This window comes from Peromyscus californicus, unplaced genomic scaffold (genome assembly GCF_007827085.1).
Source record: "Peromyscus californicus insignis strain IS unplaced genomic scaffold, ASM782708v3 Scaffold_7__1_contigs__length_154581171, whole genome shotgun sequence".
Lineage (NCBI taxonomy): Eukaryota > Metazoa > Chordata > Mammalia > Rodentia > Cricetidae > Peromyscus > Peromyscus californicus.
The window spans coordinates 2,817,744-2,843,724 of record NW_026294595.1 but is presented as its reverse complement, the minus strand read 5'-3'; the positions used below and the strand labels follow the sequence as shown (position 1 = coordinate 2,843,724).

General features: G+C 50.9%; 2 protein-coding genes across 4 annotated transcripts in view; both read left to right on the top strand.

The window, feature by feature from the left end:
* The window catches only part of Mrrf (mitochondrial ribosome recycling factor), a 99,324-nt gene extending 95,353 nt beyond the window's left edge, over positions 1-3,971 (top strand). Inside the window, exon 8 of one of the 2 annotated variants that reach the window (XR_008215352.1) lies at positions 3,901-3,971. The gene's annotated coding sequence lies outside the window, so the exon portion shown is untranslated. Of the gene's footprint in view, positions 1-815; positions 916-3,900 lie in introns of those variants that run through there. The other variant, XR_008215353.1, reaches the window with a different exon arrangement.
* Ptgs1 (prostaglandin-endoperoxide synthase 1) lies at positions 843-25,185 on the top strand. Of its 2 annotated transcripts, none has more exons than XM_052725771.1 (11): positions 843-976; positions 3,901-3,996; positions 10,547-10,663; positions 11,009-11,149; positions 11,342-11,485; positions 13,461-13,642; positions 13,727-13,810; positions 15,784-16,030; positions 18,129-18,415; positions 22,168-22,315; positions 23,909-25,185. In XM_052725771.1, the coding sequence occupies exons 1-11, from the start codon at positions 964-966 to the stop codon at positions 24,262-24,264; spliced, it is 1,815 nt and encodes a 604-aa protein (XP_052581731.1). In that variant the 5' UTR covers positions 843-963; the 3' UTR covers positions 24,265-25,185. The 2 variants fall into 2 exon arrangements, with proteins under 2 accessions (XP_052581731.1, XP_052581732.1); XM_052725772.1 differs by lacking the exon at positions 843-976 and adding an exon at positions 3,713-3,801.
* The last annotated feature ends 796 nt before the right edge of the window (positions 25,186-25,981 follow it).

Here is a 25,981-nt window from a genome sequence, read left to right as displayed (position 1 = left end):
TGTTTAAAGAATCAGGGCTGGAGTCCAAGAGAGGCTGAAAGGATGTGGCAGGTATTAAACCTGTAAGTTAACGTCAAACAGCATGGCCTCCGGTCTCATCCCCATCGCTTGTAACGTGCAGCTCTAGTGGGTGAGCACGTTTTCCTGTTTATAGAAACAGGAAGAAGAAAAGCCCCCTCATGGGGCTATGGTGAGTGACATGCCTTCAGCATCCTGCCTGGCTTACAAAGTGCTCCGGAAGGGGCTGTCACTCCTTCTCTCCCTCCTCACCTCATGCAAGATCTGGAGGAATCAGTCCTTGGGCCTCTGCTTCTCCTTCTGCATCATCTCCTTCCTCTCAGGGCTGTTTTAAAGGTTTAAGCAGGAAAGACAAACAAGTGGATTTTGTGGCTTTCGGGCCTTGGCTGCTCAGGTGGACTGGGTTGTGTAACTTAGCTAGAGGCCCCAACCAGTCACCCACTGTCCTAAAGGGTTTCTGCTTCCTCTTAGTGCAATTTTGAGCAAACCGTTATAGTCCTGGGCCTCAACTTTCTTTCTCTGTAAATGGAGACGACAATATTGGCTTCACAGGGCTACTGGGATATTTTATCTCACAGATTATATAGTACTTAATGGAAACCTGGCACTGAGCAGGTACGGGGTGGGGGGGGGACTTCCCATGGAGCCGACCCTGCTCAGGTAGGGAAGGGAAAGAAGGGGCAGTGGAGAAACAATGCTGAGCTCTTGGTGAAGGCTGGATGCCCACATGGACTGGCTCTCGCTGGCCTCAGAGTAGCTGTTGCAGAAATGGAATTAGTAAACCCATTTTTTTTCAGATGGGGAAACTGAGGCCCACAAAAGGCAGTTGAAGGCTTCAGGTGGTGAGAGTGAAGACCAGGGTTTGGGACCGAGGTTTGAAGAGATCTGAGGCTGACTGCAGAACTTTCTGTTCTGTGAACCTGCCTTCGAGGTGGGGCTGGGCTCATGAATGATTCAGGTGAGAGTCAGCTTGGGATTTCCAAATGCTGGGTGGAGTCCATTTGGGTGAGACCTTCCCAGTAACACTCAGATGTGGGCCCTAGGTTTGCAGCGGGGCATGTGGTTGGTATGGGGGCAGGGGATGGGGCCCTCAGAGAGACAAAACTTTGTCACTGGGTAGGGAAGCTGTTCTTACTTCTTGGCTTGAAAGAGCCCAGGCTCTGTGGTGGAGCTGAACCTATGGGACTGCGAGGAGTGTTGACCAGGAGGCTCAATGAGAAACTGAGGCAGGCAATGACCCTTTTGGGGGTTGCCCCAGCAGATAGATGGGCAGGCACCTTGATGAACATGGCTCTGGTCCCCTCAGGCATATGAATTTTTTCTATATAATTATTATTTAAATTTTTTATTTTAGATTATTTAATTTTATGTTGAATAAGTGTTTTCTTACACACACACACACACACACACACACACACACACACACACACACACAGGACAGAAGAGGATGTCAGCTCTCCTGGGACTGGAGTTATAGATGATTGTAAGCTACCATGTAGGTGCTGGGAACAGAACCCAGGTCTTCTGCAAGAGCAGCCAGTGCTCTTGACTGCCCAGGCATCTCTGCAGCTCCTTTTCTGGATTATTCACACCAGTGCTCATGCCTTTCCTAATCCAAGCACCCACCTCTTGTGCCATTTTTCTGTCAGTCAGACCCTGTGCTTGGGTCTAGGGAGGCCAGGGTGACCAAGACAGTGGCAGCTCAAGGGGGGGAGAGGGACAGCTTCAATCTAGAAACACCGTGAGCAGAGAAGAGCTTCCTGCAGGAGAGAATGAAAAGCATGTCACATGACCTGGAGCCGAGGAGATCAGCCACCCTCCACACAGTCCACATTCAGGACATTGGCTTTGGAGCGGAGGGCCAGGAAAGGGGACCCTGTGTTTCGACCCTTCTAGCAGAACAAGGATGAGGGCTGGTCTGGATGTTCCTTTGAAGTGGACCAAATCCAAACTACTTGTCCCAGCTGACTGCCTGTCCCAGAGTGCCTGTCTCCCTGGCAGAATCTCTACCCACACGCTGGTGTCACTTCAGCCACCGTCTCCCTCGTCTCCATTCTCTTGGTTAGGCTTGGTCCTTGGAGGCCTGAATTGGGGCCCCAGCTGGTCTCTTGGCCTCTGGCTTTTCCACTGCATCCACCCTTCATCAATTCCATACTGCCATTGCATCTCTCCTTCACTGCATCCACCTTGGAATTGCATGATTGGTTGTAGAGCATTGGTTACAGCAAGGACTCGTTTGCTCCCCACTGGTGGGGTACCTGTCTTCACCAACCCCCTCATCTGATTATCCTGGTGTTCAAATGGGAAACAGGCCCCAGAGACTCGTCTATGGTCAGAGCAAAGGAGGGAGACTTTAACTTAATTTCTTGATTTCCAAGCTAAGTCTCCTCCCTGCGAGGCCAAGGTTGAGCTAGTGTTTGTTATTTTCACTACAGGAGATGAGGTCTAGGAGCGAGCTACAGGTGTGGTAACTGCCTGGGTCCAGGCCCCAGGTGAGGGCAGGTCTGGGACTAGAGGAGGAGGCTTGTGCCAGCTCTTCTTCCAGTACTTGATCACCAGAAGTCCCCTTTCCTCTGGACACCGGAACCTCAACTTCCCTCCCAGACCTCACTGTTTCTGCTGACAATCACTTGACTCAGGGCTCCTTGCCTGACTGGGTGGTTTACCAGAGGGCCCTGCCTCTGGGATGCAGGGAAGGCTGAAGCCCTCTCAGTGTCCTGGGGCTCCGGTCCCTCCCCTGGTCTGCCCTGGCTTGCTCTGCCTCCCTAGAGCAGCTGGCTTTTGTCCCAGTAGAGCATGGGAACAGCTCTGGCTTGGAAGCAGGTCTCACCTCTCCCACCTGGCAGGGTTCTTTTCCTGTACCTAGAGATATCTGACAGCCAGCACAAGGACGGATGGGTCCTTCCACCAGGCCTTCCCATGGGTGTGGGCAGAGGGCAGTTAGGTGTGCTGGGAAAACCGAGGGATAGTGCTTCTAAGTGAGAGGACCAGGAGACGCTGTGACTGCGCCTATTCTCCCCTTCTTCTAGACTCGGTTTCCCCAGTCATCAAAAAGAGTCAAATGCTGAGATCCTGTAAAGCTGCCTGATGGCCATCCAGCTTGGGGATGGCACTCGACCAGCCCTGGAATCTGAGTTAGGACAACTTTGAAAGAACGTCTTCTGATCACGTCTGCATATGAGATCTGTGTATTGCCTAGGGTGGTTTATGTGCCCACTTTATAGATGAGTACACCGAGGACCAGCAAGGATGAGCATGTACCTCATCTAAGGTGGCCCAGCTGGCAGCCTGTGTAATTAAAACCTAAACTACAGCTCTTCATCTCTGGCAGGCAGAGTCCTATTGCCTCCATGCAGGACCCCTGTGTACAGGCAGGGCTGGGGTGCTGGGCTTCTCAGCCCCTTTCTCCTCATCTGCAAGCAGGTTCAAACTGACTTCTTCCAGCATTTGTTTTGTGTCTGAGCCCTGTCCTCTGTCATGTCTATCCTCAGCCAGCCTCAGTTTCCTATAGATCAATAGATGCATTTCTAACACTTTAAAAAGGTTGTGCACCTAAAGGATCTTGAGTGACAGTCTTAATGCAGTAGTTAATAAAACATCTTGGCCAAGGCCTGAGTAGAGGAAGTCAGCGGGCGTTGTCGAGGGTGACAGCTTGAGGGAGGAGTGGGGGTGGAGCCGTGGGATGGGTGGGAGGGGACCCGCCAGTGCTGGGGCAGTCCTGGAGTTGCACCCGAGGACCCAGCAGTTGGCTTTCACATCCATCAACTCCCAGAGCCATGAGCCGTGAGTCCGACCCCAGTGCCCCCACACACCGCACGGGAGAATTCGGTGGCCTGCAGGCAGAGCCTTGAACGCCAGGCTCAACTTGTCTCTCCTCTTCAGGAAGGAGTCTCTCGCTCCAGTTCCCGCTGCTGCTGCTCCTGCTGCTGCTGCCACCGCCCCCTATCCTGCTTGCAGACCCTGGGGTGCCCTCACCGGGTAAGCAACTCCCCCCCACCCCCACTCCCCGCCCCAATGCCCATGGTGATCCCGAGTCCTGCGCTGCTGGCTTGGTCCATCTCCCTCTTCTCCCTTCCAGAGGGCCCCACTTCCCCTTTCTGGGAGTGGTGCCTGGGAGTGGGGTGTTGAGTTTGTGGGATGAGGCTCCCTGGAGAATTCCAGGGGTGTGGCCGTGGCTAGGGCCTACCTAGGGTCTCTCTGGCACACAGCCAACTGAGCTCAGGAGCCGGCAGGGGAAGCAGAGACGGTTCTTTAATTTCACCTGTGCTGGGCTGCAACTTTCCAAGCGGTCTCCCTCCACAACCCCCTCTCTCCGCCCCCCCCCCCCCCCCCCCCCCCCCCCGCCCCAAGTTCTGGTTGTTGTTGTTGTTGTTGTTGTTGTTGTTGTTGTTGGTGGTGGTGGTGGTGTGTGTGTGTGTGTGTGTGTGTGTGTGTGTGTGTGTGTGTGTGTGTGTGTGGTTTTGTGAGGGATCTTTGAGGGAGGAAGCTGCAGGCGCCAAGGGGAAGGCAGGCTGGAGAGCGAGTTCCCATTCTTTAGCCTCTAACTTTTGGAGGACTAATCCTGCCGCTCAAGCTCAACCTCCCCCACATCGGTAGAGACAGGGGCTAGGGTGGGGCACCAGCTATCTTGGGAACAGGGAGGTGGAAGAGAGGTGCACACACACTGATGGGGAAACTGAGGCTCAGTAGGTATGATAACACCCCCAAGTCACATAGAGCATGGTGGGCTCAGGATTTGAACTCAGGGCTCGCCTAATCCAGAACTTCCCAATACCTGCAATGGGCCCCTGCAGTTCTGTCCTTTATCCCTCTTTCAGGCCAGTACCAGGTTCCAGGAAAGAAAAAGAATCCACTCTTCCACCCCAGTCCCTCTCCCCTCTCCTGCCTTTTCTTCCCCTTTCTCTAGTTCGGATGCCTACCTGTAAACTGCGGCCAAGAAAGGTTGGCAGTGGGAGAGGAGGGATGGGAGTCTTGGCTTTCTGCTGGATGCTGCTGAGACTTGGAGCTCAGAGGAAGGAAGAGCAGTGTCAGAGTGGACTGGGAGTCAGAGTAGACTTCTGGAGGAGAGGGTTTGTGTGAGAAGATTTAGGGAAACCTGTGCAAGAATGGGGACTAACACCCCTCCCCCCCCAAGCCTGGATTTGGGAGGGAATATTTCTGACCCAGCACTTCAGCTTACCAAGCTCAGTTCTGGGTAGATTTTTCTTCAGTGCTTTGTGGGGCAGATTGCTAGACCCATTTCATAGAACAGAACTCTGAGATGCCGAGGAAGTGGGGTCACTTGTTGGAGATCCCACAGTGAGCTGGAGGTAGAGGCAAGGCTGGCCATGCTGGCCGTGGGCCTGTGCTGTCGGTGTCAGCATGAGTCCGGCTCCCATTCTGCCCCTGACCCCATCTGGGCCCCTGAGTACCTGGCATCGCTCACCTGTCTTCCTTGCTTGTGACTCCTGGGGAGGAGGGGTAGAGCTTAGCTTGGAGGGCACTGCTCTGCTGGGAAATCCAGTGCTCAGCATCCAGGCCCTGGGTTTGGCTCTCTTTACCAGGGAGTGGGCGTGAGCTGGTGACCCGAGCTGCACAGAGGATCCACACGGTGATGGGAGCCATAGTATCCCTTCCACTTACGTTCATAGTGCGTGTGCTGTAGTGGGATTTTTCTGTTTTGCATTCCACAGGTTTCTTCTATGCCAGTCTTTGGCTGGGGCCCTGGTGACACAGAACCCAGCGGAGCTCACAGTCTAGTGGTGGAGACAGATGCTAGGACTGTTCTACAGGGAGTGAGGGCAATGGCTAAGGGTGAGAGAAGCAAAGGATGTCGAGGAGGGAATATCTGCCCCCGTGTGAGGAATCAGGAGGGCTTCTTGGAGGAGGTGGCATTTATTTCAACTAGACCTTGAAGGAAAGGAGGTGGTGGGAGGAGGAGACTGGTTTTCTGCTGGAGTTCTGTGAGGGTCTTTCTTGCAGGAAGCATTGGGTGTTGGATAGCAGAGCTTGTATTCAAGGGTCCCTGGGAATTTGAAAATGAGGACAGATGATTCTGGGTTGAGCCTAGAGGCTGAGAAGCTGGTCACAGACCCCTGCAAGGGTTAAGGACAGAACTGGACAGATGGGTGCCTGCCTGCCCCCAAGTCTGCAGTAAACAGTGGCTCAAACTGGTTGGGCACCTGCCTGGAGCCCAAAGCTGCAGACATCTTTGAGGGCAGGAGGCCTCTACTGCTTGGTGGGGGAAGAGATAGTGCCCTGTTTGGAGCTCAAGACTGTGCTGGGACCCACAGTGTTTAAATGCTTCCCTTCCAGAGCATGTGCATGTGTGTGTGCATGTACATGCAAGTGTGTGCATGTGTGTGTGTGTGTGCGTGTGTGTGTGTGTATGTGTGTGTGTGTGTGTGTGTGTGTGTGTGTGTGCGCATGCACACATATAGGGTCTCTCTATGTAGGTCTGGCTGTCCTGGAACTCACTCTGTAGACCAGGCTGGCATTGAACTCACAGAGATCTACCTGCCTCTGCCTCCTGTGTGCTGAGTGCTGGAATTTAAGGCATGCACCATAGTACCCAGACCATTTAAGAGACCCCATGCCTAGCTAAGGAGAGGGCATGCATGACCTGGCCAGTAGAGTTGTGTGCCAGGCTGAGGAGCCTGAGGCCAGCTCCTGCACGTGGGGTGAGACTTGACTACACGCCAAAGCCTCCCTCTGTCTTCCTTGAGTGCTCCTGTCTCCAGCCCCAGCTAGGTCTGTGGACCCGGAGGGGCCTTCCTTTCCTGCTGTAGGCTGCTGTTTGGGCCTGCTACAGAGTTGTCTGGCCTGGATCTGCTTACAGGCATGGTGTTGGGAGGCCCAGGCCTGGCTATTCAGGCTGGCTTTCTTCTTGACTGCCACACAGTCTCCGCCCCCGAGCCTCTGTAAATATTATGTTTAGGAGATTTGGGCTCAGCCTCTTCTCTTCTGCCTGATGCCACCTCCACCTCCACATCCGGAGGACTGGGTGCTCCCCAGCCATACCTGTCCCCTGCCCTGCTTGCCTCTGAGTCCAGATCTCCAGCTTTTGGGCTGAAGGACATCTTACTTAAATCCATGGGTGGGTTTTAGAGCTGGAAGATCTGTGGGTACGTAAGCTGACTGCTTTGGCCTTTGGGTCTGTGTCTTGCAGGCACAGTGGCTGTCTATCGTCCTGCTTCATGGGCGTCAGGCACTCAGTGAGAACAGTTGCAGAGTCCTGTGCCGAGGGCTGGAGAATGATGGAAATAACCTAGGGGAGCAGCTTGGCTTCCTCTAGAGTACAGACGGGGGTGGGGGGGGGCAGGATCAGAGGAAAGCATCCTTTGAGATACCTGCTCTTTCTGCTTATGGGACAGACAGGCAAGCAAGGCCCTAAGTGTGGAGGGGACTTGTTCATAGACACAGCCAGGGACAACACTACTTCTGAGTTCATCTTTCCTGTGTTCTTCCTTGGTGGCCGACTTGTGCTTGAGTGTGGGTCACTGGAAGTAAATTAGATTGGGTGCCTGTTCCTCCCCTGATGGCCCCTTACTTCCATCAAGAAAGATGGGTGGCCTCAGTAGAGTGGTCCCCTCTGCTAGGCAGAGGACTGGGTTGGCATGGAATCCTGCAGGCCTGAAGTCAGATGAAAAGGACGACTGTCCTGTTGAATAACTGGAGGTCTGCTTATAGCAGGAGACAGTGACCCCAGGCTTCCACATTCACTTGGGATGTGCAAAATTCACCTTGAAGAAACAGCAACATCCGTGGCCTTTGGATCAGTGTGATTCTGCTCTATCTCTCCCCTAAATCAAGTCCTAGACATCCCAGGAGGAGTCAGGCAGGGAAAGGGAAGGAGGTTCACATTTTGGTTCTGCTGCCCGGAGGCTGTGGGGTTTGAGCGTAAGCCTCTTGCCTGCTCTGACCTGGAGTTCCTTATTGTGGACAGGAGACTCACCCATTTTGCTACTGGGTGCTGGAAGACAAATGCACCCTGGGGAGGTGGGGTCATGGACTTGGCAGTGACAGCCCAGTTTTCCCAGCATGGCCGTCACAGTCAGCGTGGCCAAGCGGCACCCTCTCTGCACACTTTCGTATCCCGGAGCTCCTGCGGCTGTTGTCCCTGCCCAAGAGGACTTTTCCTGTCTTGGGGCAGCTGGTATTTATGGAAAGAGGGTGGGGAGGGGTGAGGGAAAGCTGCCATAGTCTGGTTGGGAGGGAAGGCCCTCTTCTGGCTTGAGACAGGACATTGGTGCTGCAGGAAACTCTGGTTAGTTGGTGAAAAACCCTGACAGCATCAGGAGGCCTCGAAGCTCGCCTCCGGGACTGCTGGGAGGAGGAAAGCTTCTCTTTGCCTGGCAGGGAATGGCTGGTCTCATCATGCTGTTTTGTTAGTTCCACACACGTTTGTTAAGCTTGGTCACCAGTAGTTCCCTGAATGCACGTGGGCCAAGCCCAGGCTGTGAGCCCAGTCCAGGAGGGAGGTGGATGTCTGGGAAGGTGTGGCCCTCCCTCAGGGCAAGAAGGAGAGGCAGACTTCAGAGTGGGGACTTGGTGAGCCTTGAGCAGGGAGCAGAGTGCGATTCCTTGGGGAGGGCTCAGAGATGTGACAAGTATAGTCTAGGTAAGTGTGGGGGTAGGTCTTTGGGGCCTGAGGGAGGGTTGCTGCAGCCCCTTTGAGCTTCTGAACCTCTTGAGACTTCTGTTGAGGTAGAAGTAGGAAACTGGAACTCAGAGGAGGCCTGGACCTTCTCCCTGTTCCTTCTGAGTGGTAAGATTGTTTCCTGGGTATGGGAGAGCTCTATGCCAAAGTCCGGCCAGGCTCACGGCAGGTGAGTTGCACTTGAGCAATTGGTATCAGGAAAGCCCTAGTTCCGGTAGGCTGGAAGTGGCTCCAGGCTCCTTTGGTCTTTCTGGGGCTGTGACCAGCTGGGGAACATCCAGGGATGTGAAGGACTGGGGTCTTGTCAGCTCTCCTGTTCCTGGCTCTTGCTTGCCAGGTCTGCCTGTGGCAGCTTGATAAGGCCTTTTTGTCCAGCCGTCTTACCCTTGGCTTCTCTCTTCCAAACTCCTGCCAGAGATCACAAAAATGTCATTGTGGGGTTGTTCAAAGTTACCAGGGCTTAAGCAAAACTATTTGCATGGTCGGTATTATTTTTGCTGGTGTATGTGTGGTGATGGTGGTTCTGGGGACATCTGGAAGCCCCTGGAGGTGGGAGGGTGCTGCACTGTGGAAACTGAGGTGAGGATTCAGGCTGGAGGGGTAGGCCCTGCTCTGGGTCAGTCCTCCTGATGTTGGCCTCTTTGATGACTGGCCAGTCCATGCTAGGTTGCTCTGACTTTTTGCCACCCTCTCGACCCTTAATCATAACTCACACACAGGGTCAAAGTTCCTCACGCTGTTGGCTCTGTGCCCAGAAAGAGAAGCATTTGCAGAAGGGATCTTAGCATTTCTGTGAAAGCCAGAGGGAGGCACCTCCTGCCAGGAGCCAGGAGTCCTGGGTCTGCCTGACTTTGCTCTATGGTTTTGGCCAAGCAGTTCTCCCTGAGCCTCAGTTTCCCTGGCTGAGCACTGTGTGAAGGAGGGGCTGGACCTGGATGAACTGAGTGAGTGTCTAACAACTGCTGAAGCATCACTGAGACCACAGAGATAGGACAAGGGGATGACAGGGTGGGGGAAGGATGGGGATTGGACACAGGGAGGGACTTCACTGTTGGGGGTTCATGAGGTGGAGTAGGGAGGAAGGAGGGTGGATGCAGAGTTCATACACCATCTCAGGAGACTTCTTCCCAGCCAGGATCTTCAAATATAGACCCATCTTCATTTAGGTCATCTGAGCCTTTTAGGGCAGCTCAGATCTTGGGGTCCCTCTCCCTACCACTTGTCCTTTATCCTTGGTTCTGAAAAACCCCTTTCCTGGAATTGATGGCTGAGCCTGAGGAGGATGGGTAGAGAGGAAATGAAGGGATGGACAGTTGGCCTGATATGACCATTTCCTGGTGACTTTTTCTGACCTCAGTTTCCCCACCTGCAAAGTGGGCATGATGAAATGTGCTGTTCCCCCCATTCTGCAGAAATGGAAGACTAGTGGCAGATCCTATTTTCTTAGTATCTAGGTGCTCACAACATGGGGGGGGGTCATCTGGGAGAATCTGCCCACACCCTGGTCTCCTTTCTGAAGCCCTCACACATACCCTAGTCACGTGACTCTGAAGAGGTAGGAAGTGAGCCCTCAGAAGCTCACAGCAGGTTGTCTTATCAGCTGCTTCCCAGCCTGGGTATCAACAGCTTGGGTCTGGACTCTTTCCCTCACCCCCTTGGTGGCAGCAGGGAGAGAGGGGGACTTTCTCCTGGCCTGGAGCATGGGCTAGGCTAGAGGTCCAGGGCAGGGTTGGATTTTATGTCTATGGTAACAAGTGGGGTTGGCCAGAGAGAAGTCCAGAGGTCATTTGGGAAAGAGCTGCTTCTGTGCCTTTTTTCCACACTGGGGGTGGGTGGGTGGGGTCAGGAGGCTACTTGAGAGTGTCCCTAATACTTGTTTCTCATCCACAGTCAATCCCTGTTGTTATTATCCGTGCCAGAACCAGGGTGTCTGTGTCCGATTCGGCCTCGACCACTACCAGTGTGACTGTACTCACACGGGCTACTCGGGCCCCAACTGCACCATCCGTGAGCTAGGCCTCAGGCCCCCATCTCTCCTGCTCCTCTGGATCTTCCTCTATACCCTGACACCTGCTTTCCTTTCTGGCTGTGGCTTCTTTTGCCTCCTTGTTTGGCTTTGACCCTGCTCAAACATGGCTTCCATGTAAGCTCTTTTCTTGGTCCATTCCACTCTGTGGTGGCTCATCTCCATGCTCCTCGTCCTCTGTCCTCATTTTGGGTCCTGGCTCTTTCATGTATCTTTACTCCTAAGGGTGCTGCCCATAGATTCCTGTTTGGTCCCCATTCTCTCACCATGGGTAGCTCTGGTATTGTTGGAAGAGATGGACTCAGTGGTTCCCACTGTTCCTGCAGCTGAGCTTTGGACCTGGCTGCGGAATTTCCTGCGCCCCAGCCCCTCATTCACCCATTTCCTCCTGACACATGGGCGCTGGTTCTGGGAGTTTGTGAATGCCACCTTCATCAGAGAAACACTCATGCGGCTGATACTCACAGGTGAGTGTGGGGCTGGGCCCCTCTAATCTGAGGAACGAGGAATCACCCCAGTTCTTGGGATTCTTGGCATCTAATAAAAACAGTGGGTGGAGAAACTCTCTGATGCCAGATAAAACAAGGCCTGGCATAGTAGGAGGCAGGGATGTGGGGTGGGATGGGAACAGCCTTGTCACCATTATTTTTGATCTGCAGTACGGTCCAACCTTATCCCCAGCCCTCCAACCTACAACTTAGCACATGACTACATCAGCTGGGAGTCCTTCTCCAATGTGAGCTACTATACTCGAGTTCTGCCCTCCGTGCCCAAAGACTGCCCCACACCCATGGGGACCAAAGGTAAGGGGCTGCGGTAAGGAGCTGGCCTGAGTTCTCCTCTTCAGGCAAAAGCAGGCAGAAGAGCCATTACTGACCGATGTCATAGATAGGTGGAGCAAAGCAAGGCAGTTGACATGTCTAGGACCAAGGAAGAGGACAGAAAAGGCAGCTAAGGTCCTTCCTTAAGGTGAAAGTAAAATCAGAGGCAGGTTCTCCCAGATGAGTCCCCATGTTGTGAGCACCTAGATACTAGGAAAACAGGGTCTGCCACTAACCTTCCATTTATTTTCTTTTTAATTTTTTCTTTATTAAGAAACTTTTTATTCATTTTACATACCGACCACAGATCCCTCTCTCATGCCTCTTCCCGTTCTCCCCCGAGCCTTCTCTGCCCCAGCCAACCCCCCGTCCCCTCCTCTGAAAATGTAAGGCCTCCCATGGGGAGTCAGCAATGCCTGGTACATTCAGTTGAAGAAGGTCCTAGCCCCTGTCCCCTGCATCAAGGCTGTGCAAGGTATTTCACCGTAGGCACTAGGCTCCAAAAAGCCATCTCATGCACCAGGGATGGATCCTGATCCCACTGCCAGAGGTCCCTTAAACAGACTGAGCTACACAACTGTCTCAATTATGCAGAGGGTCTAGTCCAGTCCCATGGAGGCTCTACAGCTGTTGGTCTAAAGTTCATGAGTTCCCACCAGCTTTGTTTGGTTGTCTCTGTAGATTTTCCCATCATGATCTTGATGCCCCTTGCTCATAGAATCCCTCTTCCCACTCTTTGACTGGACTTCTGGAGCTCAGCCTGGGGCTTGGCTGTGGATTTGCTTCCATCAGTTACTGGATGAATAGTCTTCCATTTCTGCAGAAGGGAGGGAACAGCACATTTCATCATGCCCACTTTGCAGGTGGGGAAACTGAGGTCAGAAAAAGTCACCAGGAAATGGTCATATCAGGCCAACTGTCCATCCCTTCATTTCCTCTCTACCCATCCTCCTCAGGCTCAGCCATCAATTCCAGGAAAGGGGTTTTTCAGAACCAAGGATAAAGGACAAGTGGTAGGGAGAGGGACCCCAAGATCTGAGCTGCCCTAAAAGGCTCAGATGACCTAAATGAAGATGGGTCTATATTCGAAGATCCTGGCTGGGAAGAAGTCTCCTGAGATGGTGTATGAACTCTGCATCCACCCTCCTTCCTCCCTACTCCACCTCATGAACCCCCAACAGTGAAGTCCCTCCCTGTGTCCAATCCCCATCCTTCCCCCACCCTGTCATCCCCTTGTCCTATCTCTGTGGTCTCAGTGATGCTTCAGCAGTTGTTAGACACTCACTCAGTTCATCCAGGTCCAGCCCCTCCTTCACACAGTGCTCAGCCAGGGAAACTGAGGCTCAGGGAGAACTGCTTGGCCAAAACCATAGAGCAAAGCCAGGCAGACCCAGGACTCCTGGCTCCTGGCAGGAGGTGCCTCCCTCTGGCTTTCACAGAAATGCTAAGATCCCTTCTGCAAATGCTTCTCTTTCTGGGCACAGAGCCAACAGCGTGAGGAACTTTGACCCTGTGTGTGAGTTATGATTAGGGGCTTGGGGGCTTGAGCTCAGGTGGTCAGTCCTCTGTGGCAGGCGTTTTTGTCTGCTGAGCCATGTCAATGGACCCCTGTGTGATTCTGAGGCACAGTCTGTGTAACCCAGGCAGGACTTTAACTGGAGATGTTCTTGCCCCAGCTTCCCCAGTGCTGGGATTTCAGGTGTCCACCACCATGCCTGGCTTTTGGTAGGGGATTTTAAAGCAAATTCCAAATACCAGGCCATTTCCTTGGCAAATACTTCAAGATCTTTCTTTACAGGCTACCTGTGGGGAGGGAGGACAGGTCCTGAGGAGGATGCTCTGGCCTTCCTGCTTGAGATAGTTTGCCTGAGGACTTCTGGGAGACCAGTGGTCCCCAGGGCAGGAAGATACAAGCAGGACCTAGGCATCTACTGTTCTTTCCTATTTCCCTAACCAGGGAAGAAGCAGTTGCCTGATGTTCAGCTCCTAGCCCAGCGACTGCTGCTGAGGAGGAAGTTCATCCCCGCCCCACAGGGGACCAATGTCTTGTTTGCCTTCTTTGCACAACATTTCACCCACCAGTTCTTCAAGACCTCTGGGAAGATGGGTCCTGGCTTCACCAAGGCCTTGGGCCACGGAGTGAGTGTGCAGGAGGGGCTCATCACCACATGCAGGCTCTTACCACAATCCAGATGATCTGAGTGGACCTTTCTCTGTCCTCAGGTAGACCTTGGCCACATTTATGGAGATAACTTGGAACGACAGTATCGTCTGCGTCTCTTCAAAGATGGAAAACTCAAGTACCAGGTAGTGTTGGCTTGGAGATGGGACTGTGGGAAGGGTCTCCCTCATTTTCTCTTGCTAAGATGGCTGGGTAGGGGAATGGGCCAGAGATCCAAGGCTGGGAGAAGCTAACAGGGCAAAAAGCAAATAAAGAACAGGAATGGCTTCCCATGGCCTCCCATGCCCCCCATGTCCTCCCATGCCCCCCATGTCCTCCCATGTCCCCCATGTTCCCATGGCCTCCCATGCCCCCTATGGCCTCCCATGCCCCTCATAGCCTCCCATGTCCCCCATGGTTTCCCATGTCCCCCATGTCCTCCCATGCCCCCATGGCCTCCCATTCCCTCTATGGTCTGCCATGTCCCCCATGACTTCCCATGCCCCTCATGGACTCCCATGGCTTCCCATAGCCTACTGGAGATGCTTTCATTCATTTTGTTGTCCTACTTTGTGGAATGGGCACCATGGTGGGACTTGTGCAGGTGACTAAGCAGTGTTCATCTTAGCTATAGGCCCAGTCATCAAGGAACAACAGTCCATCAGGGGTCATGTGCATGAATGCCAGGGTATGGGGGAACCACAGTCCATCAGGGGTCACGTACATGAATGCCAGGGTATGGGCTGTAGCAAGATTTCTTGTGTAAACTAGAGTTGTCCAACAGTAGTGCAAGCCTCATATGTAATTCACATTTCCTAGCGGCCACATTAACAAAAGTGAAAAACAGACAAGATGGATTTTAACAATGCACTTTACTTAGGTGGTCAGACGCTCAGCTGTGAGGGCACCAAGCCTGGTGACTAGCGTTTGTGTTCTGACCTCCATAGGTTTGCTTTGGCACCTGTGTGCTCTTGTCTTGTGCACACATAAATAAATAAATGTAATAAAATTTAAAAAGGTTTTCATTGGAGGTAGCCGATTTCTCTCTAGATTTCATAAAAATTGTAATTGAATAAGCAGATTCACATACACAATAGCTAAAACATCAGCTTTAAATTTAAAATTGTAGGGCTGGAGAGACGGCTCAGCAGTTAAAAGCACTGGCTGCTCTTCCAGAGGACCTGGGTTTGCTTCCTAGAACCACAAAGAGGCTCACAACTGTCTGTAACTCCAGCTCTAAGGAATCGGATGCCCTCTTCTGGCCTCTGTGGGCATCCCCACACATGAGGCATATACACATACATACAAAAATAAATCTTAAAAAAGGAAAATTTAAAACAAAAATCAAGTAAAATCTAAATTAAATGAAATAGAGGTCTTCACTCTAGTCAAATTTGGAGTGCCCAGAGGCCACAGGTGGCTAGTGGCCACTACATTGGATTACGGAAATCTGAACGAGCGGAAGGAAAATTCACTGGGGCGTCTTCAGAGCTGAGAACAATACTTGGCGTATAGCTTGACAATGTGTATATTTCATGAATGGATGAAGAAACCACCACCTACCTAGTTACTCTTGGGTAACTGCCACCAACCAGTTGGTACCTTCGGAGGGCCTTGAGGCCTGGACTGTTTCTCTAGGAAGTCAGAGTTGCAGCGGGATTGAGCAGGCCAAGAAGGGGCCAAGGTTGTTAGCTCTCCGGAGGCTTTAGCTGTGAGAAGACTTAGAGGCAGGAAGATCCAGGGGTGCGTGAGGAATGACTGGGTGAAAGGAGGGGAGCAGGGTGCATGTTGTGTATAGGCTTCTGATCTCTGCTGAGAGCAGAGGGCGGCTGGAAGTATTTCAAGCTAACGCAGCTAGCCTGTGGTGCTAGATTTGAGGTTTTTTGTTGTCTGTTTTTTAAAGGGGCACACTGAGTGCTGTGTACCTAAAAGGATGTCTAAGAGCAAGAGTTGGTCTCGGGCAGGCACTTAGAGAGTACCAGGCAGGTAGACCTGGGTTGAGGAAGTAAAGCTGGAGCACAGGGACCGGATGTGGACAGAGAGGGATCTTGGTGGAGGGCTGGAGTCAGCTGCGGCTGCTCTGCCCGGCCCCAGGTTGCCAGGCGGCCCCATCCCACAGGTGCTGGACGGAGAGGTGTACCCACCGTCCGTGGAACAGGCGTCGGTGTTGATGCGCTACCCACCGGGTGTCCCGCTCAAGAGTCAGATGGCTGTGGGCCAGGAGGTGTTTGGGTTGCTCCCAGGGCTGATGGTCGTCTCCACGATCTGGCTGCGTGAGCACAACCGCGTGTGCGACTTGCTGAAAGAGGAGCACCCCACCTGGGATGACGAGCAACTCTTCCAGACCACTCGCCTCATCCTTATAGGTGAGCATGTCCAAGGAGCTGGGAGGCAGGCAGGTTAGGCCTCTGGTGTTTCTGAACCTGGGGGAGTCACAGCCTGAGTCCCAAGCTGGGTTTGGTCACCCATACTCAGTAACCCAATTAAAAGTAAAACAAATTAATAGTAAAAAGCAGGAAAAAGAGATTTAGTCAATGTGGTCACGTTGGTAAGAGGGACAGTCGCTGGTGGCTGAGACCTGAGGCCGGGGCCTCCAGGCTGTGGCTTCAAGTCCGGGATGTGTTGCTGGAAGGCTGGAAGGATTTGCAATGCCGCCTAGTGGGAAGGCTCTGAGCATGTTAGATTGGCAATCTTGAATCCCAGTTTCCCCTTTGTGCGGTCACCCAGTTTGGTTATCTCCAGCACACCAGGATCAAACCCCAGCTTACCTCACCCTCAGGAAACCCCAATTTCCCCTCTCAGTCTATCAGCCTTTGTGGAGTTTGATAGATTCTAGGTGACTCAGGGACAAGATATTTTTGTGTCTCCTAAGGGGAGTGAGTCTATTACCTAAAATGTCAGATAGCTTCCTGCCTGGGAGCTTGGACCCTGACACCTCTGTCCTGACCATACTCTGTGAGTTACCACCTCTGGGCATTACTGGGTATGGCTGGTCCCAATTACAGTGTTTAATTTACTGGCTTCTGGAAGAGTCGGGCTCTGGGGATAAGAACAGCCTGAGGATGGACAGGCTGAGTTTTCTTTGGAAGTCTGTATCTCACAGACCTTTACTAGAGAGGCCAGGTCTCTGGCTAGAGGTTGCCCAGCACCTTGGCTGGTGGAGAAACTGTGATCAAGGTTGAGACTCAAGCTGACCTGTGTTGACATGGCTGAGGTTGACTGCCCTATGCCAACAGCATAAATGCCTGCTGTCTATTCTTCATGTGACCTGATACATGGTCATATGGAAATCACATGGGAATTCATAGAGCCTACAGTTTACAGGTGAGGAAAGTGAGCCCCGGGCTCAGATGCCTACATGTTAAGAAGCTAGGATGTGAACCCATGTCTGCTAACCCCAAATCCTGTGGCTCCAGGTCAGTTTACTAAAAAGCCAGTTCATCTCTTGGCTGATTGGTCCAGATACCAGCTTCCTTCACCTATCCACTGGCCAGCTTTCCTATTGGTCTGGAATCTTCAGCTGACTTCTTTCTTGGCTGTTTCTGTTGTGTATAGCTGCTTCCCTAGGGATCAAAGCATATCTCTGCCCACGAGATTCTAATGTACAAAACAACACAGGAGAAACATGGTCCATTTAGACAAACGCCAGCCCACACTCCCCTCTGTGGTTTTTCTTTGGCTGCAGCAGCAGCAGCTGTCAGAGGGTGTCTCTGAAGCCCTCCCTGCTCACTAAGGGTTTCAGTGAAATGATAATCCTCACTAACATAGCACTGTATTTTTGTACCTTTCAGAGTTTCTCAGCTTAAAAAATTTTTTTTAGAGACAACCTTTTCCCAAGTAGGCCATCCTGGAATCCACTTTGCCACTCTCCTACCTTAGCCCCACAAGGTCTGGTTTACAGGCTTGTGTCACCATTCATGACTTCCCCAGACCTTGTTTGTCATGGTCTGTAGGAGAGAGGTTACATCGGGGTTGTGAAATAGTTTTTTTTTTAATTTATTCTATGTATTTTGGTGTTTTTGTCTTCATGTATATCTGTGCACCATGTACATGCCTGGTACCCGAGGAGGCCAGAAAAGGGCATCAGACTCCTGGAACTGGGGTTACAGATAGTTGTGAGCCACCATGTTGGTGCTGGGAGTTGAACCTGGGTCCCCTGGAGGAGCAGTCAGTGCTCTTCACCTCTTTCCATCTCTCTCTAGCCCCTGGAAACCAGGTTTTGGTTACTGCCTTACTGGGTCCAGGACCTACCTCTGGGGCAGCAATGCCCTTGTCTGCGTATCTCAGTCAAATCTGAGACAGTCTGTTTTCACATCCTCTTACAAGGACAGAAAGCAGAAGTGACCAAGGGGGATAAATGAATACCACCAACAGCAAGGAGACAAAAGCAAGCACTTCTCATGAGCTGTCCCGTTTCCCACGCGCTGAGCTCTGCTGACCCCATTTCCCATCTTCCCTACACAGGGGAAACCATCAAGATTATCATTGAGGAGTACGTGCAGCATTTGAGTGGCTACTTCCTGCAGCTCAAGTTTGACCCAGAACTGCTGTTCCGAGCCCAGTTCCAGTACCAAAATCGCATCGCCGTGGAGTTCAACCATCTCTATCATTGGCACCCACTCATGCCCGACTCCTTCAAAGTGGGCACGCAAGAGTACAGCTATGAGCAGTTCTTGTTCAACACCTCCATGCTGGTGGACTATGGTATTGAGGCATTGGTGGATGCCTTCTCTCGCCAGAGGGCTGGCCAGGTAAGCTTCAGAGAAACAGAGTCATCAGGGGCAGGCTCTGGGATCTGATAGACTTGGTCTAAAACCCAGCTTCCTCATCTGTGGAATGAGCATGGTGTTACTTCTACCAGTGGTCATAAAGATCTCTTTATGAATTCTCTCATGCAGGTGACAGTACCAGGGTTTATTAGTTACTTTCATGTTACTATGTCTCAAATACCTGACAGAAGCAACCCAAGGGAGGAAGATTTGGCTCACAGTGTCCCAGCGAGGAAAGCCGTGGCAGAGTGACCCTGTCTGTGGTAGCAGGAGCTCACGGCAAAGGATGTTCACATCACAGCAGACCAGGAAATCAGGAGACAGGAACCAGGGGCTGAGCTGTAACCTTCAAAGGCTGGTTTCTAGTGACCCATTTTCTTCAGTTTGGCTATACCTTCTAAGGGTTCCACAGCACCCCCAATAGTGCCACCATTTGGGGAGTAAGTGTTTAAAATACAAACCTATGGAATACATTTCAGGTTCAGACCACAGCACAGGCATTATTCCAGATGTTTGGGCATACTCCAGAGGAACAAGGTTGGCATGGTTCTTGGACCCTGTCCCTTTGGCACCAACACCATAAAAGGGAAACCGTCCAGTGACAGCATCACTTGAGTACTTGCTGTGTATGAGGGACCATGACAGGCACTGCTGATGTCCTCAGAATGATAAGAACATGTTGAGGACCATAGTGCAGAAAGCCATGTTGCTCTGTCAACTCTGTGACCCAGACCTGGGTGTTAGTGTGCTGGCAAAGCAGAGATGGTAAAAATGGGCAAGCATTTTCCCTGGAGGAGTGGTGATGGTGAAGGTTATGATTGTGTTCCAGATGGAGAGGACAGCATGCACAAAGGCCTGAGGGTCAGAGGGCAGGAAATCTGAGGGACGGAAGGACCCTGTTAGGATATGGTAATATACATGACAGTGCCTGTACAAAGAAATGCTTTTTGAATTCTATATTTCTTGTCAGCTGAACTATGTCTTTCCCCAAATTAATATTCTGTAATCCTAACCCTCAAGACCTCAGAATAACATGTGGAGATAATGTCTTTAAAGAGACAATTGAGACTAACCAGGAAATTGGGGTGGGCCCTAACCCAATGTGATTGGTGTTCCTGTAAGACAAGGAGATTAAAACAGACTCACCCAGAAGGAAAGTCACATGCAGACACAGGGAAGTGGCTATCTATAAGCCACAGAGGCCAACTTCAGAAGGGACCAAGCATCAGACACACTCACTTCCACACTGAGAATAAGCTTCTGTTAATTGAGACACCTATGTGTGGCCCTGGCAGATGAATGCATTCCCTTGGAAGCCAGCTCCTCTGAAATCCTTCCTTCCCTACAGTTGGAAGCTCTCTTTCCTCCAGCCCAGCTCTCTGGACTGTCATTCTTGTCTTGAGCCCTTTGCTTCTCGGTCATCATTGTCCCTCAGCCCTGTTAGGAAGCTGTGACACTTAGTGGATTTGCATTTCCTCCTGGTAATTTGACTGCAATTAGCATTTGCTGCCACCTGTGTATGCTGGCAGGCTGATGCCCTCTGCTCTCTGTGGGGACGCGGGTGTGAGAAGGGATAGTAGCCTTGCGTGGGGCTGGATGGCTGTGAAGTGTGTGAAAAATCTGGGTTTTGAACTGGCAGAGGATAGCAGATGTTGACTCTCAGGATATAGAAGAGGGGCAGAGGCATGACAGATCTGGCCTTTCCCTAATGATCAGCATGATGGCTACTGTCTGATGTTGCCATGTGACCGGCACTGTGACAACCTCTGTGCGTCTTTCATTCTTCATTCCCTTCATTTTACCACAACATATCAGGAGGATGCTCCCACACTCCCCACGCTTGCACATGAGGAAACACATAGTCTGTGCTTGTGTTTGTGTGCCAGGATTTTCCAACAAAAAGTGGGTGGCTTGAGATAACAGAGACATGTCCTTCACTGTTAGGTGGCAGCATGGCCACTCTCTCTGTGGGCCCTCGAGAGGAATCTGTTCTATGCCTTTCTCACTAGGCTCCCAAAATCCTTGGTTATTTCTTGGCTTGTAGAAGAAGTGTCACTCAACTGTCTGCCTCCATCATCTTGCCACATGGTGTCTTCTCCATGTCTCCAGTTTCATTTAAGAGCGACCACTGGGCTGGGCACAGAGGCACACTCCTGTAATCCCAGCACTCTGGAGGTGGAGGTAGGAGCACCAGGAGTTCAAGGTCACTCTAGCTCTATGGTGAGTTCTAGGCTAGCCTGGGTTACATGAGACCCTGTTGCAAAAACTTAAACACAAACAAACAAGGCATCACCTCTTGGATTAAGATTTTCCCTAATCAAGTATGACTTTATTTCCATCTGTGCCAGGGAATACTATATAGTTCTCATATCCATAGGAAATACATCCAAAGACTTCCCCCCAGATGTCTGAAATGGTAGAGTACTGAACTATATACATACTTTTTTCCTATACATACAAAGTATGGTGAAGTTTAACTTATAAACTAGGTACAGTAAGAGACGTAGTGATAATAGAAAAATTGAATATGTATATCAATTTTCTGTAGTAAAAGTGTATAAGATGGTCTTTCTCAGTGGTGTACAGTACTCATCTCTCTTGGGGTAATGTGAGTTGATATTGTGTCACTGTGAGGACATGGGGCGAGATGAATGACACAGGCACAGGATGTTTAGTTTACTGAGCAGGGGTTACCTGGGCATGGCACTCAGATACCATGTAACTAACAGATGCCAGGTGATTGACAAGCCAGGGGGCTTGTGTGTTATGGACATGCTGGACACAGGGATGATTCATATCCTGGGCAGGACTGAGAGAGTCCTCATCAGATTTCATCATGCTGCTCAGAATAGCATGCAATTTAAAACTTAGGAAGTGTTTCTTTCTGGAATTTTCCATTAAATATTATCAGATTGTAGTTGCCTGTGGGTGATGGGAAGTGTGTAAAGCTAAGCCACCAGCAAGGTGAGACTATTACATTTTCAGCTAAGGTCACATTTGTGGGTGCTGCAGGTTAGACGTCAGTACACCTTTGGGGTGCACAATTCCAGCCACACAGCTTGTCATGGGTAGAGCTGGGGTTGGAGCTGCTCTCTGTTTGCTGGCCCAAGTTTGCTTCGCTCTGAGCCGTATGATTTCAATTCAAATGTTTTTCTTTCTGCTCAGTTATACTTGTTCTGTCAAAACAGATCTCAGAAGTAGAGCTTCCTTTAAACTGATGCTCCTTAACTATTATGACTGTTTGTGGGGTCTTGTGTGTGTGTGTGTGTCTGTCTGTCTCTGTCTGTGTGTCTGTCTGTATGTGTGTCTGTGTGGCAGAGGTCAACTGTGGGTGTGACTCCTCAGGAGCTGTCCACCTGAACTTTCAGACAGGATCTCTTACTTGGCCTGGAGCTTGCCAAGTGAGCTAGGCAGGCCGTCCAAGTCCTGGGGATCTGGAGTCCTTTTTCATCTGGACTTTTTTCTCTCTTTCAATAAAAATGACGCTACCTGTTGGTGTGACTCCAAGGAGTTCCAGTCATTAGGGAGTGGAGTGATGCACACTTCCGTGTTGTGGAAGCAGGGAAACTGTAGACTTCAGAATAGAATGACAGGGCAGAGCTAGAGGCAAACCACAGTGTCACGACATTCTCTGTCCTGGTTTGGAAAGAACGAGAGCCATGGAGTTCTTCTTTTAGGACCTTACACAGGACAGTCTGGTTCTTAGGCTGACAGCTGCGCTAATCTCTTGGCAGATTGGCGGGGGTAGGAACTTTAACCACCACGTTCTGCATGTGGCTGTGGATGTCATCAAGGAGTCCCGAGAGATGCGCATACAGCCCTTCAATGAATATCGAAAGAGGTTTGGCATGAAGCCCTACACCTCTTTCCAGGAGCTCACAGGTAGGCAGCTGCTTCCTGGACACAGTCTCTACCCTCAAGGTCTGCACAGAAAGTGAGGGAGGTCACAAAGACAGAGACTGGGACAACGCAGATGGCCAGCACTGTGACCAAGCATTGTAAGGGAAAGCAGTGAATGTGACAGTAGCCTGCTTTGGGAGAGACGATGACCTTCCCAGTGGGCTTGAGGGACAGATAGGAACTTTCCAGGTTGAAGATAGAGGGAGGAGGGCTTCAGGTGTGGAAGCGGGAGAACAAAGGCACAGAGCTGTGAAAAGTAGTTACCCGTCTGGGAGGACAGTCATAGATGTGACTGGAGTAAATCTTGGGAGATGCTATGTGGAGAAGGGGGGTTCACACTGAACTAGGATCTGCTGAAGACTTGGGTTTTATTCTGTCTAGTGGCTCCTAGATACTTACTTAGAAGGTTGATAAAAAGTATCTAGTTGGGGATGTGGTTCAGTGGTTGAGAACTTGCCCAGCATAGATGAGGCCCTTGGCTTAACCCCCTTAACATAGCAAAATAAAACACACACACACACACACACACACACACACACACACACACACACACACACACACACACACACACACACACACCACACCCCATCCCCAAGTCCCAAATGCTTCTCTTGGAGATCATGATTCAATCAGTTTTCATGGTGTTCAAGAATCTGCATCCATGGGGCTGGAGAAATGGCTCAGCAGTTAAGAGTGCGTGTTGCTCTTGCAGAGGACCCAAGTTTGAGTCCCAGCACCCATCTTAGGCAGCTCACAAACTGCCTGTAACTCCAGCTCCAGGTGATCTGATTCCTCTGGCTGCCACAGGCAATACACATATAGTTAAAAATAAAATAGATCTTAAAAGATCTCGTTCTCCCTCCCTCCATCCTCTCTTTCCCCCAAATTCCCCACATATTGGGCAGTCAAATTGGATCCCTCCTGTTACCACTGGTGTGACAGACCCCTGTACCCCATAGAGGGATAGGTTTGAAGAAATGGGTGGGCAAGTCCTATGTCTGTCTCTCTTTGGTCACCATCTGTGAACATGCAGTTGTCAGAGTGGAACAGATCCTGAGATCAGTAGATGAGTTTCCCATGATCCTGGGACAGTAACCTTGGTGACTCTCTAGTCTCTCATGACAAAGGGTTCCAAGAAGCAGAGAGTAGACTGGCCTTGAATATCCGTCTGAACCTGAACACACTTGACTCTAGGTAATAACAGGGCTTTGGCAGAGGCAAGGCCTTCAAATCTTCCTTGAGGGGGATCAAGACAGGCTGTTCTCTCCATGTTGTGATGGCCCAAGAATTAAGTTCAGAGACTGGGGTGAGTTGCTGGAGGTCAGCTATTTGAGGACAGACCTAGACCACTAGACTCTTGTCATCACAGAGTCCAAGTTAAAGTGCCCATCTGTTCTTTCTTTCCTAACTATTCCCTGATACCAGCAGGGCCAAATTTTAGGACGTTTCCCCTGTTGCCCCAAATGTTCTCCCAGAGTCTCCGTCATCCCTAGAGAAAAACTGAATCTAGAAGTTTCCATCCCCAGGTTGACCTTAACAAAGCTGTGACTCTGACTGTAGCTTCTCACTTTTCAGGAGAGAAGGAGATGGCCGCTGAGTTGGAGGAGTTATATGGTGACATCGATGCTTTAGAGTTCTACCCGGGGCTACTTCTGGAAAAGTGTCAGCCCAACTCCATCTTTGGGGAGAGTATGATAGAGATTGGGGCTCCCTTTTCCCTCAAGGGTCTCCTAGGAAATCCCATTTGTTCTCCAGAGTATTGGAAGCCCAGCACATTTGGGGGTGATGTGGGCTTCAACCTTGTCAACACAGCCTCACTGAAGAAACTGATCTGCCTCAACACCAAGACCTGCCCCTATGTTTCCTTCCACGTGCCAGACTCACCTGGAGATGATGGGCCTATTGTAGAGAGACCGTCCTCTGAGCTCTGAGGGGGCAGGGAGGCAGCTTTCTGGAGGGAAGAGCTTTGCATTTGTCCTTCTAGGATGCTCTGAGGCTGAGGTAGATAGAATGTCTGTTTCCTGCCTTGGCATTGTGAGAACTGACACTGACATTTAGAACTTTGGATCTCACCCTTGCCTAGAATATTGTGATTTTGCCATTCTAGGATGCTGAATTCTTTGTTAACCCTTAAAAATATTAGGAGTGGATTTTATTTGGCTTGCCAGAAGTTGGTTCCTTGTTGGCAACCCAGAAGGTATGAGTTCTGGTTGATTTGGAATATAGACTTAAAACTTTATATTATAGGGCATGGTGTGGTAACACACACCTTAATCCCAGCACTGGGGAGGCAGAGGCAGCTGAATCACTGTGAGTTTGAGGCCAGCCTCTTCTACATAGTTCTTAGCCAGCTATGGTCACACAGTGAGGCCCTGTCTTCAAACAAACAAACAAACAAACAAACAAACAAACAAACAATTTTAGAATGTAGAGCTCCTAAGAAATTCCTTGAAAGTTACAGGGGTTCTTAATTTTCTTTCTAGAATCTGGGGACCCCTCCAGAATGTTGACTGATTGGAGACTCAGAAGGCCATGTTCCTGGTCAATGGTTCATAACATGGGCCAGACCAGTCCAGATCTGAATGTCTAGAATGTGGAATTGGTTAATTTTCCTGTTCAGTGAAATGGACACAGAACAAAAGAATTCAATGTCCAACAAGGACTGCCTTGCCCACGTCTGTTTCTACACTGAAGGGCAAGGAAGTCAGATGTTGTTCTTGGGAGTCACACTTAGACCCTTTCCAAAGATGTGGAGGGAACAGGTGGGAATCCGCCTCAGCTCTGTCCCGATCCAGGTCTTTGCTTGTGGCAGCTGTTTCTCATGAAGCTAATAAAATTATCTTTCCAAAGTTGCCTGTTATGTATCTCTTTAAGTCCCATCTGCAAGTGAGCGCTGATGAGGCTTTCCTCCTAACCACGGGCCAGGTGTGCCTGAGGTCAACGGGACTTCCCAAGGACATCCCTGGAGTCCATCCTGCCATGCATGCCTTCCCTTTGATGCTTCATCTCTTCTTTGGTGTATGGTCTGCCTTTGTCAGTCTGTTCATCTAGAATACCTAACTCCCAAGCCTTGGAGAGGTAGCATCCGGTTCCTGCTAGCTGATTAAAATGGCCTTCTCTTATAGAGGAGGCAGGCAAAACCAGGGATACCTGGGAAGAAGAACACACTACTCTGTGCCAACTTTTCACACCTAATTCTCATTTATTGACATCGGGACAGTAGAACTGCAGAGTGTCCAGGTGACATGCCAGTCCCACAGGACCCAGAACCAGGCTTGGAAGCCAGCGCCTCTCCCTCCTGTTTGCCTCTTTGCCAGCTCTGATGTTGCCTCTGGCCTGAGGTTGACATGAGAGGCTCGGGGGTAGCTTCCCTTTATGTGCTGGCTGCTTTTCATGCCCAGTGTTCATTCTCTCATGCTGCCTGTGCACTGGGTACTTTGATGGGGACATGGCTGAGTGGACAGTACTGATGTGGCTTCTGCTCTTCAGAGCTCACATTTAATAGAGCACAGTGGAGACCCGGCAGTAGGCAACCTTTCTCTCTAGTCCTGGCCTGGTTCTCTTTACCTTGCCACATAGGTTCTGTGGCCAAAGAGGGAGGCAAGGACAGACAGCCAAGGAGGGAGGCAAAGACAGACAGCTGAGGTG

Coding starts and splice junctions, on each gene's coding strand:
- Ptgs1 (XM_052725771.1), top strand. Junction 13,811..15,783: donor ATGGAAAACTCAAGTACCAG/GTAGTGTTGGCT, acceptor CCCATCCCACAG/GTGCTGGACGGAGAGGTGTA. Junction 22,316..23,908: donor CTCTTTCCAGGAGCTCACAG/GTAGGCAGCTGC, acceptor CTCACTTTTCAG/GAGAGAAGGAGATGGCCGCT.